Genomic DNA, 14,657 nt, shown 5'->3' with positions numbered 1-14,657 from the left:
ATGGAAGGCAGGGGGGTGAGTTTATAAATACCTCACCCTCCCAGGAGAATATATGGGTGCAGTTCACCCTGGAGACCCTGGATGCCTAGGCAGTTAGTCAGCAGCAGGCTGGCCTGTGGTGGCAAGGCGGCACGGGCCAGAGGGGGTCATCTCTGTACCCGGTACCCAAAAGGATGATTTATTATGATCAACCATATTGATTATTTACCTATAACCATGTTTTGTATCAATAAAATCCAACGGCCTTTTATTGCCAACGCTTGAACAAAGTGGTGTGGTAAGTATTTTTGGGGGAGGAGGCAAGGCCGGGAGGCTTGATGCCAACCCGCAAAATAACATATGTATGTCTGCTGCATATGGGTTCAACGGTTATGTGGATTGAAGGTGGGCGGCCAGCGTGAGGGAGGATGCTGGCCGGAGACATGTGGTGTGACAAGACAAGGCACAGGAAGACTATTCAATGGAGACACACTAGATTCATTTAAAAAATCAAAACAACCATTGTTAAAATATATGTTGGGTTTTATTTTAGATCTTAATTTCAATTGAACATAAATAATAAACATTACACATTGTAAAGTTCCGGTTGCAGCACATCCAGGGAAAATCTGCGGTATTGTCCACTTTCGCTGGGGAAATGTTGTCTAATGGCAAGTACCGCACAGGCAGGTATTACTCTCCGAACGCGGTGTCCGAGCCTCCCGTGAAGCCACCAAGTGAAGCAACGATAGGCCACCAGCCTGTACCACCTGTGAAAAAGAAAGATGCAAACTGTATTAAAATGACAAAACTTTCTTATCAATGTCGATTCAGGTAAAAAATGTCATTCTGCTTTGAAAAAAATTCTATCTAGAAAATGCACAATATGGAACCAATTTACATGTGTTCGAATGATATGTAGATGTAATTTTATATGTGGGAGACGACCATGAAATAGTAGTGGCATCACTGACATCACAACCAGAGTATACTTACTCGTTACTCGGATTACGCGGACGAACAGTGCCGCGAAGTTCGTGCATAAGCACCATCATCATCCTCAACACGGTCCGTGAGAGGCAGGCTTCCCTGAACTCTGGCAGCTCGGTGATGCATTGCGGACTTGGCTCGCCTTCCGAAATGTAGGCCAAGCACCCGGAATTTTCACGGCAGCAGCAGTTCTCCTCCTCAGTTGGCATTAGCTCGCACCGATTGCACGTGCACCAGGTGGAGACGCCGTCCATGCGACATGGTCCAGGCTCTTCATCCGTTGACTGGTCCTCCCAACTGCCGTCCGAATCCCCATCGTTTTCGCGTGCTTGCCTTTCCAGTAGTTCCTCCTCGGTGTACTCGGGCTCGTACATATACGGCATTATTGTAGCCATTGTGTGGTAAAGAAAGTAAAATAATTTACAGAGATGGTACAGGTGTTCACAAGGCCTAGAAGCGGCGAAGGTAGCTGACCAGAGCACAGAAACGAGTCACAGAATACTCAAAGTAACACAGAGAGAGTAATGGAATCGAAAATCTGCTGCTGTGTGTTGTGAAACGGTGTGTTTATACTTATTGAGGAAAGAGGCGTCCTGCCATTTCCATGGCGACACTTCATTAGCTGAGGCGCAGCGATTGTTGACACGAAACGTGCTTTGGCGTTGGGAAATGGGCGGAACGCGTCTGCTGATGTCAGGCTCAGGGGCGGGGGATTTGATTTAGTGCCGCAAACGCAGGTGAGCCAGGTCGATGGGGGGAAATGATAGGATTATCACAAAATGGCGGCTGATTTCGAGTGCGTTAATGGACGAAAAGTCGGGTAAGGTCCATAGGAAAGTTTTCTACGATCTACCGATTTATGCTTAAAAACACATGGCCGAACCGTAGGGACAATAAAAAAAAAAGTCCAGGAACTATCCTTTAATAAACAGGGTCGGACTGGACCATAAAAGTGTCTCGGGCACCATTGAAAAAGTGTCCCACCTTTGCAAATGGCAATTCATTCTTTTTGTGACACCATTTGAATAGTAACCAAAGGGGAGTTGTATGATAAAGTGTGATGCACACTGTGCATTTTAAAGAATAATTATTCAGCAACACTGTTCAAAACTACTAGCCGCAGAGAGAATTCACTCATCAAACTGGCCCATATTGGTCAAAAAAGTGGGCCACTTTGACCAGGAAAACTGGCCCACACCAGCATTTTGTGTTTTTGGTTCGGCGCTGGGCCTATTGCTCTATAGGCCAGTCCGAGCCTTTAAATAGGCTTTTTGAATTGATCCCTTCACATGGTCATCTGCTGATCATGTCAGCAGTAATTGCGTGACTGCAGCTAATGCTCAGCCTATAAAAGGTGAACGTTTTGAGAAGCATGCGGCATGAGCGAAGTGTGCCGCCATCACATGTTGCCATCCATTGATATTGATATTGTATTTCTATTGCGCTCGTACACAAGTGTCTCAGAGCGCGACAAGGCAAGGGAGGGGAACAGGGGAGAACAAAACAGCGATCTTACTAGGCCCAGTGACATTTAGAACGCGCAAGCGCATGGGAGAACGCGTCATTCCTCTTAAAGCCAATGTCAAAACACTTAACAAATAGCTTCCTTTTTTAAACCTCGGTGAGAATGTTTTACTCCCTTTCATGTTTCTGCTAGCTCAAAGGTGGACGTATGTATTGTTTACGTAAAGACACCGACTCTTGGACCGCTTTGGGATCATTATCAGCATTTCCCAGAGCCTGTATAGTAGTAGAACGTTTATTTTGGGAATACAAAACGTTGCCATAAAAACAATTAACAACATAATTGCTCATCACGCATAAAAAAAATAAACATCATTTCACCATTATAAAAACATTACAAATTTAAAATGCAAGAACCTCCAATTCAGACAATTTCCATTAAAAATGTCCTCAGAGTTGATGATAGTAAACCCCAACGTACATAGACTGAGTCCCCCCCTAACAGGTAGCGCAGAGCAGGTTCAAACGGAGAGAATCCCTGGCCCGCAAGAGTGGTTTTATGTGGTCTCCTCCGGCTCTTGCTTAATCATCACATGCACAGATGAGAGCTCTTGCATAAGCTGTTGAAGCCGCAGGGGAGGAAGGATAGCGCAGGGGCAGCGCATTTCTCTTGGAAGCAAGACAATGCAGCGTAACACAGGTTCGAATTCCGATCCCGTGCTTAGAAACCACACGTTGGTATGAAGCACGTTATAAAATAACAATTATTATCATTTATAAGAGGATATCCAACCCTTTCTCTGGTCAATTTGTCTTGCGGTCAAATCAGGTCACTTGCATGTTCTAGATACTAGATAATCCAGTTCTAGAGTTCTGCCTCTGGTCTGTAAAGGGTCAGATGTGGTCAACTGCAAAACGAGTTTGCTATACTAGTTTCTGAAACATAGGGCCTGATTTACAAACCCTTTTATAATGGGGTTTCCCCATAGGAAAAGGCTTTTGTAAATCAGGCCCATAGTGTTTTTGGGAACATTTGGGCCATTCCACCTTTCTCTTTGTAACTCCTTGTACATGCCAGCAATAGTGCAGCAAGACCTTTTGCATTTGCAAACACTGCTTTGCCCATTCCACTTACTCTCCTGATGCCAGTGCAAGTCCAAAATTGCAAGTTTGTCCTAGTGCAAAAAACATTGGGGGCATATTAGAAAACATTTGCAGCATGACAAGGGCAGTTTTACATGGTATGAGCGCTATGGCAAAAATTGCCATAGTGCAAAAACATGCACTTTCAATGCATGTTTGCACCAGGGCAAAGTGTGCCCTACTGCTAATACGGAATGGTATTAGCATAAGGGCAAACTTTGCCCTGGTTAAAAAATGCTTTGAAAGTGCATGTTTTTTGCACTAGTTGCAAACATTGCCCCACTGCTAATGCGGTGCAATTTTACTTGCACCAGTGCAACGCTTCTGTTATCTGGCCCCTGGTGAGAGAAGTGGGGATTTGCACCAGCTTTGGGACAAAAAGGTACATAATTCAGGATATGCTGTGGTACTGGTGCCAGCCGGTCAGACAGTGTCTCTAGATATGCATGGTCGCTAGAGCTGGTGGGCACGGGTGGCGAGGAAGGCCTGGGGCAAGGATGAGGGGGCATATTATGCTAGGGCTTTTACACGTTTATTTCAAATATTATTTCTTATCTAAATAAGTTTGCTTTTGTATTTTCTGTGTTCATTTATTCGATTGGTCTGTATTAATGTTCACACAATATGTGTGCTGTCTTTTCACTATGGGACATTGGGCAGTGAATGTATTCATATCTACCTTTGCATTGTTGGTACTAACAAGAAGAAACAGGACCTTGGTTCTTGGTGCTTCCTATCATGCCCCGATGTTTGCTATGAGCTGCTCGTCGGTGTGATCCAGAGCAGCAAGGGACATCTTCTCCCAGAGAAGCAGAGTGCTAGGAAAACTACTCTTACAATTAAACACAGGGGCTCTTGTATCTTTAGATTGAACATCAACAACTGGGATCCAGTGATATTAACGAATACATGTTAACGAATAACTTTTTTACTGAATAGAAAATACAGAAAAAAACACCAAATTCTTTATTATAAATATATATTGTGGGTGGGGTAAGGGATTAAAATGAGTGGGGAGGGTGTTTGAGCTCGGGTTATAATCCTAGAGAAACAGGGGGCTTCGGGGGTGACACCCCCCCAAATAAAAAAATGTGTATTTTTTCAGTATTTTCGTTTCGTTAAAAATATTTTTGTTAAAAAAAAAATGCATTCAATTCACATAGATCCGTACAACTATCTTCACATGCGACCCACCATTTAGAAGTACAGGGTTTGACAGAAAAAAATAAAATGTTCCAGGCAATCTCTACAAGACATATGACTTCATACTTTACAATGTCACTATATGGTGTTGTCCAATAAAATAGAACATGCCCTAATGGACCACTTTCAGACCAATCATCAAAATGTGCTTGTGCTTCTATAGGGCCTGTTCAGACTTCCTATTTAACTGCATTGGCTGAAACGCATCTTAACGTTGCTTCAGGGTTGCCCTGCTATCTGCTGCTGTTTAGTCTTAGGCTTTATGGGATAGGAATTGAAGCGGCGCTGAATCCTGAGGATTTGTTAAAATGTTCCATTCAAGGTCTTTGAGCTTCATGGATGCTACTGCATCTAGCCATTTGAATGCAGGGTGTCTGCATCCAACCAATTGACAATCAAATTTGAAGTACATTTGACCAACAAGAACCCTGCTCCTTCTCACCACTGAAATGCCCTGTGTTATCTTGGGGAGGAGCTTGTTGGCGACTTCACATCGGGGACGTTGACTTAGACAACATAGGTTCCCAAATATTTCCACTGTAGAAATTGGTGTAGATTCTCACGGACCTGATCCATTTGAATGTCTACTTAAAGGGAATTCCGGTGAGCGATTGATGGGTGCAACTGGTATCTGTATTGACTATACAAAAAAACCTGCAACAAAGGAAGAACACGTGTTCACACACCATTAAAGTGCAATAGGCCCTTTCAGAATCTGAGGAAATAACCCATAGGAAGTAACTGGATCCCTAAGAGACCAGGTCTGACTCTACATTGAAATGTTTTCAGATGCTATGAGGATAATGTTTCAGCTGGCAATTGATCGGCACAGACGTTAATATTAGTGTTGTCTGTCGAAATGCCTAACTCTGTGCTAATGAACATTTTCAGCTGATCTCGAATAAAAAGCTCTAGCAAATTCCAGCATAGTATGCACATTAAAGTGGTGTATCTGCTATAGTTCCTTAGACATCCTAGTCGTGTTGACCAATGTCTTTGTACCAATGGACTATTTATACTAGGATCGCTGCGTGGTAATTGCCTGCATCAGAGTGATCTATCTATGCTGGATGGTCATGAGGCTGTCTTCGAGCTTGGGCGTGCATGCCTTGCGTGTCTACGCCCTGTCAGACACATTCTTGAAGCGTTCCTCCAAGCTTTCCTTTTGGGCTCCGCGATAGTCTTGCAGAACCAATCGCCTGCAATGCTCACAATATGAATGGCGATCCACAGGTGCTGTGTTTGGTCATGCTCCCTTTATGACGTACCACATCAGTATAGCTGATGATTGATGGGCAGTAGCATGCTTCGCAGACCGAACACCTGCACCCTTTCCCTAGAACCTAATATCTCGGATCACAGTGAGTAACAATGACTCTCCTTTCGAATGCCGACTGGTTGAAATACCACAACTCCTACTTCAAATTGACTGTTCCAGTGTGTGTTGGTATATTTCATTATTTCGGTTTAAGCTTTGCTGTGTAAAGTCTGTTGTTTGCTTCAGGAAGGTCGCCTCCAATTGAAAGGATTAGGATACCTTCAATTATATGAACATATGATCTTAAACTAGGAAAGATAGCTCAGTGAGTTAAGGGCGTACTCCCAAGTCCTTTATGAATATCTAAGTCACAGGGTTCACTCTCAGCAGGGCTGGGCCAGTCTGTCATCCTTTCAAGGGTGATGGACTGAGTAGCGTTGAGGGATACCAAATAGTAAAATTGCACCAGTGGCCACCATATAAAAAAAAGTTATGGTTTAATAGCTGCCTAGCCACCTGCCAGATCAGCTCCCGTGTCACGACGTTAGACTTAACTCTGTTCTCCATTATAACAGTTTTCCAATATGATTATCATGTCACATTCCTTCGAAAAGTAGATATGAATGGAACCTGATTTTGAAGGAGATCATTCACCTGCATGACAGTCTTTCTATTTAATGACTAATGAAAGTACACATTTGATTGAAGCATGCAAGGTACCCAAAGAATTGCTTGCTCTTACTGTGGGCCTTTAAATTACAGAAATGAACACTGTGAGCACAGTTTACTCAATTATGCCCTTTACCATAGAAATATGACCATCACAATATCCAACAGGCAACCACCCAGTGGCAGCATTGAAGTCATTTACTGCCAGCAGCATTTGTTGCACAATACATGCCCGCATGCCAACGAAATCAGGGTTTCGCTCCAGATTCTGTGCCCCAATGCCATAACACAGAATGCGGAGAGCTAAGATACCACTATTGTGTTGTCTTGAAAAAAGCAGTAAGAATGTGGTTTCATGGCTTTAACGAATGCACTGCAGATATGATGCAATACTGCTCTCATTATGGAATTACCACCAAATGGGTACGTTCAGCCAGTGGTAAAAATACAGCCAAAGGAACACATGTTTTCTTGCTTTCCCAGAAACTATATAAATACTGGCAGGGGTAAAAATGTACCATACATTACAAGAGCCCATAACATGTACATTTCCGGGGAAGACATGGGGGCCCCTGGCATTGAACACCTACATGCATTGTCCAGACTGAAACAGCTCATTAGGATGTTTGATCTGAGAGCAGCTGATCTTCATTTCACTTTTACATTGTTCTATAATGGAAATGTCCGGCGGTAATAACATTTCCATTGCCAATAATGCATTTACTGACAGTGATATTTTTCATCCGCTTTCTCTATTGGGCAATATTTGACATATAGATTTAAGTACAGAATACCACGAGTGGTATTAACAACACTCTCTCCGAAAAGTGGGCTATACTGTATCAAATAGTAGGAACATTCAGTAAAAGCTCAACACTGGGTCATTAAAATGGTTTAATTGAGGGAAAACGCAATTGTGAAAACTCTTATGGAGATTGTAAGGTGCAACCATGGATGTTGGGCTATGATTGGCCCAGGAAGGGCCCCATCTTCCGGGAACCGAGGCCATTCCCGGCAGTTCTGAGAACCGCTGAGACACATGTTGTGCCCTGGCAGCCTCTCTGGGCCTCTGACCTGTCATACATTCTCTCGCTCCCTCATGGCTCTTCCGCCTCTGGGGCTTAGTTTGCGCTCTACACATTTTAAATAAATAAACAAATAAATGTGTACAATATGAAAAAGGCAGTGGCCGAGGACATTCTATCGAGGCATGCACACAAGGGTGAAGACACCCAGTTGACTGATCTATTCATCACAATTTGTAAGACTGCCCCTGAGAATAAAGGTTCAGGGTCTCATAAATACTGAATTGAATTTATTTATTTATTTGACAATATTCAGCACTTGTAAGTTATTCTATTTATGCAGCCGCTACAAGGCATTCGTTCATTAAAAAGCAATATTCTCCTAACCCCAGATCCAGGAAATGCTGCATTCAGAAGGGACTGCCTATGAGTCCAGCCATCACGTCCCCCTGATCAATCGAGCGGGGATGTTGCCCTGTCACATGGGTGCCCTGAGCCAGTCACAACTGATTTCTCAGATGAGTATGAGAAGTGCTGTCACCCACGGGTCCCCATCACCCCCCGGAAGTAAATCTGCTACACCGTCTCCTTCCAGCTCCACCCAGGAAGAGGAGACAGACTCCCATTATAAGGTATGTGCAGAAGTGCCTGTGTTGACAGACATGACAGAATGCTAGACACTCCAGTGTCCTTGAAGCCGCGCATTGCAGTGCACATTTAACCATGATATGTGTTTTCTTCAGATTGGGGGGGGGGTCTAGAAATGCAAAGACTATTTACAGGTATCACATTTTAGTTTGTTCTCGTATTGCTACTGTGCATTTTGTTTTCTCTGCTTCCAATCACATGAACATCCTTACCTTTCTGTTACGGTAACCCACTGGGGTTCGAATAGGGCCACACTTGAGGCCTAGGGAAGCACAGTCGCCATTTTTCTGCTTTGGCCCCAAACTGGACTATTCTGCCCAGCATGGGGTCGACACAGGGAATGTATGGAACGCCAAATCTGTGGCCCAGATTCACACACACAGCTGGAAGCAGGGTACAATCAGCAACCTGCTTGCCAAATCCTGCCACCAGCAGGGATTGCACACAGTTTCCCCCATTCGCCAAGGGGTCCTGCGTTCAGACGGCTGGCCGGGTGCAAGCGCATGCGTCTGACAGCCAAGCCTGATTGCTGTTTCCACATTGCAAGTGGGGGGTTGAGGGCGGCACAAAAAATGCAAACTATCCTGCGGCAGGTCAGCATAAGCATGCAGGGCAGGAAGAAGTCTGCTGTGTATATTGCCCAGCGCTTGGCCTGTGACAGAGCCAGCCAAGCGCAGGTGAAAGTGCCACACAGGAGTGCCTACTAGTACGTGTCCCTTTCTGAATAAGAAATACTGAGGGCAGGGTCAGCCTTAGCGGCAGCAGCACCCCGAGCAGCAAGACAGACATTTGACACACCTCCCCCCACGCGCTCCGTGATGTCATGCAGGGGCGTGGGGGTTGCCACATTTTTCAATAGGCGCCCATGCAAAAGCATCAGTGCCCTATTGTTAGTAAATGCGCCCCACTCCCGAGAGCGGGGCGCATTTCATTTCAATAGGGGTCCTGCCGTGCCTCTCCCACATGCCAGCTCATGGGAGACCTTGAAAGATTCCCTCGAGCTGGCGCGGCGTGGGGCTAATGGTGCCCCAGGCGGTCGACTCGTTGGCCCTGCCCTAAGGCGGGCACTGGCTGCGGGAAACATGTTTTACCCTTCTTACAGGCCAACAGCACAGATCAGTGTTAAACTGCATGTAAGAAGTCTTTTCTGTACTGAGATTTCTGCTTTATTTATCCGCTCTGATGCAAAATGTGCACTTTTATTCTGTTTTCTGCACATGTTGCACATAAAAGTATTCACAATATTTAGTGGATTTGGCCGTGCCGATTCTTTGAGCAGCCCATTCACAACAAAGAACATATTCGGGTTACTTGCACATCGCAGCAAAAGTGAACACCTATAAACAGTTGTAATATATAAACACTCTGCTTTTTCCACTCTTTGTGGGTCTGGGGACGCACTCCCAAATTGACGCAAATGTGTATAAGACAAGAGCTAACAAATATAATTGAAAGATGTTGCATCATGTCTTCTAAATAGATGAGGAACCCAGTGTACAGGTTTTGTCCCTAGACATATATAGGTGCATATTGCTGTTAACATATCTTAGTGAGTTAATACATTAGGCGAAGAAATCTCTGCAAGGCTGCCTTGCTTTTCCTCAATACTTAGTCAGTAAAATGACCTTTGATTTGGGTACGAATAACACCTTGTATCAACCAAGTAAACGCACTGTACAACTAGAACAAGCAATCACACTTTATACAAACAAGTTATTTTTTAAGTCTGCCTGTGAATATTTATCCTTTGTGAGCAAATTAATATTGTACCAACATCTAAGGTTCTAACTTGTAAATCAATCGCAACTTTTGGAGGAGGGGCAAGGGAGAGATAGAAAGAAACATATCACAAATCAAAGTCCATATTTTCCTCAACTTCCGGGAGTTTCATGCACAATCGGCATGAGCGGTATTATGGTGGGCCCCAAATGCATAAGATTACCTGATATTTTTATATCGGGACCATAAGCGGTAAGCCAAAACCGCACCTGGTGCACCCTAAATCACAATTTCATTATCATGTGGTAATTGGGGTGTGTCTGGCGATATCTCAGAATACACTTACCAGGACACCTGAATGCTGTCATCTATGTAACAGCCCCTTAAGATATGAGCCCATTCACAGAGACAGTTGTTTTACCACATGCAGTAAAATGAAAATACCTCTTGCGGTCGAATGCAATAACCACTTGCTTCACATCTGTCTAGATGCTAGCACAAATAACCAGGACACATAATAAACAGATCGAGGCTGACTTGCTTTTTTATTTTTATAATTAGTTAGAATGTATGCAAAGTATTAAAACATGTGTAATGCACTGAGGTTTTTTTCATGACATCCCCTGTGACTCAAAACTGAAAATAAACATTATCATGAACACGTTTCGTTTACAATAGCTTTTCCATACAATAGGCTTCAAACGCCCTTCTTTGCAACAGACAGCCAGAGCACTGTTATAACTGCCCTTGGATTTTATCACTAGTCTTGGCAGCTATAAACCTTCTTTTATATCTGAAGCTTGTTAAATGAACTGTGAAAAACACATGAAAAATTGCTGTCTACGTTTAAGAATTTGAAAACAATTTTCCAGTCTGCGACTGTTTGTAAAATGCACCCACAGATAGCAGGCACACACCTCCGTTTTTACTGGGATCTTACCCAAGATAACGCTTGGTTCTGTGTGCCTCCGCAGAGTGAAGCCAGGACCCCCTCCACTCAGACTGGTGGTCATTTCTTTTTCCGTCTGTCTGCATAGAGAGAGCCCACACAGTTTTGTATCAGCTTTTTCTTCCCACTCGGCCTCAATTAATTCCACAAAGTCTTTTCCCCAGCTTGCCTGCACCGTCAGGAAATGCAGTACACCGATCCAGAGAGCCTGAGAGAGTGAGCCTGAGCGACAGCTCTTTTTAAACTCTTTCTGTGACCTGCCCATGAATGTATGTTTGCTCAAAGAAAGAATAAGGAATGACCGCCTCTGACAGCGATGTCAAGTGCCTATCAAAACCCAGATCCCTTTGTTCAGTAACCCAGTCGAAGGTTCCAGAGACATGTGTTCAGCCTGCACCTTTGGCCGTTATTCAGGCAGAAGCCAACGGATTCAAGAAAAAGTTACATATCTGCGCTGGTTTCCGCTCTGAAAATGAACAATGAGCTTGCTTTGAACATAACAGTCTCCACATTCTTCAGTTCACATCTTCCTTGCAAAAAAGCTGCTTTCTTTATGCACATTTATTCTCTTTTAAAATGAGCCGGCTTGTCATCAACATTTTTCCACCACAGGGCTTTGGACTGAGCTGCCTTGAATATTAGTAATGGGATAGGTTAGAGTTTAGGGGGTATTAGTAGGATGAGTACATTATTATAGACTGAAAAAGGTACTCTAAAGCTGCGTCAGGCCCCTCAAAAAATAATTCAAGTAGATATTCAAATTCAACCCGTAGGGTTTAAAAAAAAGAAGTTCAATTCAAGGTCTGTTGTGACCTGTAATTATTAAAAAACATATGCCTATTCAGGTTGACCCGTGTTTTGGCCATCCAGGCCTTTCTCAAAACTGGGCTTTCAAAACAAAACAACGAATGGTATCCCTCCACAATTATTCACAATTATTTGTGTCCAAAATCATAGGCTCAAATCTTGGTCCAATTGATATTATTCTTTATCCAAAACCTTTGAGGGATTGTTCCCTTGAACCTTCCTGGATGAAGGTTAGCCCCCGTGGCGACCCGCGATTCGCCACGGGGGCTAACCTTCATCCAGGAAGGTTCAAGGGACCAATCCCTCATAAAGGTTTTGGATGAAAGATAATTTAACTTGGCCTAGGATTTGAGCCAATTTAGATATGCCTACCATCTTGAGAAGGCTGTTTTGCCCATTAATAAGATAGATAATGACTTCCACTTATTCAGCTTGTTTTTACCAAACTGCTACATTGTATATTCTGTATTGTCAGCATATAATAAGGTGTGGCCTCTGGATACTTTCACTCCCAAGTATGCAACCGAATGGGGTGCCCATTTTAGTTTTAACATATACATTGCAGGTTTTGTATTGCATGTTAGTGGGAAGAATTCTGACTCGCACCAGTTAATCTGGATCTTACCCAAAACAACGCTTGGTTCTGTGTGCCTCCGCAGAGCGAAGCCAGGACCCCCTCCACTCAGACTGGTGGTCATTTCTTTTTCCGTGCCTCCATAGAGAGAGCCCACACAGTTTTGTATCAGCTTTTTCTTCCCACTCAGCCTCAATTAACTCCACAAAGTCTTTTCCCCAGCCTGCCTACACCGTCATAAAATGCAGCACACCGACCCAGAGCCAGAGAGGCAGAGAGAGTGAGCCTTAGCCTGAGAGACAGCTCTTTTTAAACTCTTTCTGTGACCTGCCCATGAATGTATGTTTTCTCAAAGAAAGTATGAGGAATGACCACCTCTGACAGTGATGTCAAGTGCCAATCAAAACCCACATCCCTTTGTTCAGTAAGCCAGTAGAAAGTTCCAGAGACATGTGTTCAGCATGCACCCTTGACCGTGATTCAGGCAGAAGCCAACGGATTCAAGAAAAAGTTACATATCGGCGCTGGTTTCCACTCTGAAAATGAACAATGAGCTTGCTTTGAACATAACGGTCTCCACATTCTTCAGTTCACATCTTCCTTGCAAAAAAGCAGCTTTCATTATGCACATTTATTCTCTTTTAAAATTAGCCGGATTGTCATCAATATTTTTCCCGCGACATCCGGCGATTCGCAACGTGGGCTAACCTTCATCCAGGAAAGTTCAAGGGAACAATCCCTCATAAAAGTTTTGGATGAAAAATAATTTAACTTGGCCTAGGATTCGAGCCAATCTAAATAAGCCTACCATTTTGAGAAGGCTGTTTTGCCCATGAATAAGATAGATAATGACTTCCACTTATTCAGCTCGTTTTACCAAACTGCTACATTGTATATTCTGTATTGTCAGCATATAATAAGGTGTGGCTTCTGGATACTTTCACTCCTAAGTATGTAACCAGTTAATAGACCAGAATATTCTCCAAAGTCTATACTATCTGCCTTTAATAGTGCTAGATTGGTCTCTGGGTTACTTATGCACAATGTGAGAAGCCTGACAGTGTCTCCCTAGCTAGTCCCCGGGATCTGCCATCCTGGTAGCCAGGACACAGCCTTCGGTATTTGATCCAGTTCCTGGGGTGGACCAGTGAATGAGGATCACCTGGATGGGGGGGTCCTTTGGGAGTGGGAGTGGGACACTGATGGGTGAAACGTGGTATCTCTCGTCTTTCATTACCTTTTCCCCATCCTACCATTTACCTGACATGTCCCAATACAAGGGTCAGGCAAAGTCAGGCAATCAACCAGAATCACACACACCTGACAGCCCTTTCCCTTCCCCACAGGAATAAAAGGTGGAGCACAAGACGAGCAAGGCAGACCACACAACGTGAGAGCTAAGTCAGCACGGCAGTTCAAAAGGAGGCGAAAGACGGCGAATACCGAGAGGCTGACAAGGAGAGAAGTAACTTTGCCCTTTCTGATCAAGGCCTGTGAAACCTCCACCGGATGGAAACATAAGACTGCAAACAATAGCTAGAGCGTGTTGCAGCAGAGGTCTACGGTACGCAAGATCCGCCTCCGCTGATAACCAAGCTGGGGAAGGATGCTGGTCTTGGGGGCAGTACCTTGATTCCAAGGATAAAGAAAGGCAAACGGTTCATCACAGGCTCGAGTCGAAGGGAGAATCCATAAGAAACCAAATTGTGTTAAACAAAAAGTAGCCAACGGCTAATTTGAACTTTTAAAGATTTGATTGTGGAACGAGGGCAAAAACCAGCAACAGAGGAGGCTGGCACCAGTGGGTGCTCAGGCAGGAAACTCTGGCCGATTACCTGATGGTAGAAACGACCAGAACCAGAAGCCCTTGGGAAGAGGCAAAAAGAGGTCAAAGTGGTCATACAGGGGTCTTGTAAAATCCTCTGTACCGTCGAAAGTCTTTGACCGACAGATGATTGTGAAGCTAAGGGAAATGAATCCCGTTTGGCGAAATGAGCTCATGAACAGTATGTGGTTAAAGTTGTCAAGAGTGAACCCGGAAGACGGAAGCTGACAATCAGAGATGAAGCCTGAAATACTGTTTAAAAAGACATTAAGACTTGTGAAAGTATGAGGTATTGGAAGATGATGGGATGTGAATTGTCCCTCTTGTCAAGTGCGTCCGAGCCCGGTCGAGGGAGCTCCAGGGGTGAAAAGTCATCACCCAAAGTTCCTTGAGAAAGGAACTGT

At 44.1% G+C, this 14,657-nt stretch overlaps 1 protein-coding gene across 4 annotated transcripts in view; it reads left to right on the top strand.

The window, feature by feature from the left end:
* Positions 1-14,657, top strand: part of TOX2 (TOX high mobility group box family member 2) — a 1,178,640-nt gene that overhangs the window by 854,422 nt on the left and 309,561 nt on the right. For 2 of the 4 annotated variants that reach the window (XM_069652135.1, XM_069652136.1), the window contains one exon: positions 8,124-8,363. The exons of the other annotated variants lie outside the window; for them this stretch is intronic. In XM_069652135.1, coding sequence (XP_069508236.1) covers positions 8,124-8,363 — 240 coding nt within the window. The remainder of the gene's footprint in view (positions 1-8,123; positions 8,364-14,657) is intronic. 4 annotated transcript variants of the gene reach the window in all.

Source organism: Ambystoma mexicanum, chromosome 3p (assembly GCF_040938575.1).
Source record: "Ambystoma mexicanum isolate Mex_15411 chromosome 3p, UKY_AmexF1_1, whole genome shotgun sequence".
Taxonomy (NCBI): Eukaryota; Metazoa; Chordata; class Amphibia; order Caudata; family Ambystomatidae; genus Ambystoma; species Ambystoma mexicanum.
This window is presented reverse-complemented; position numbering and strand designations above follow the sequence as displayed.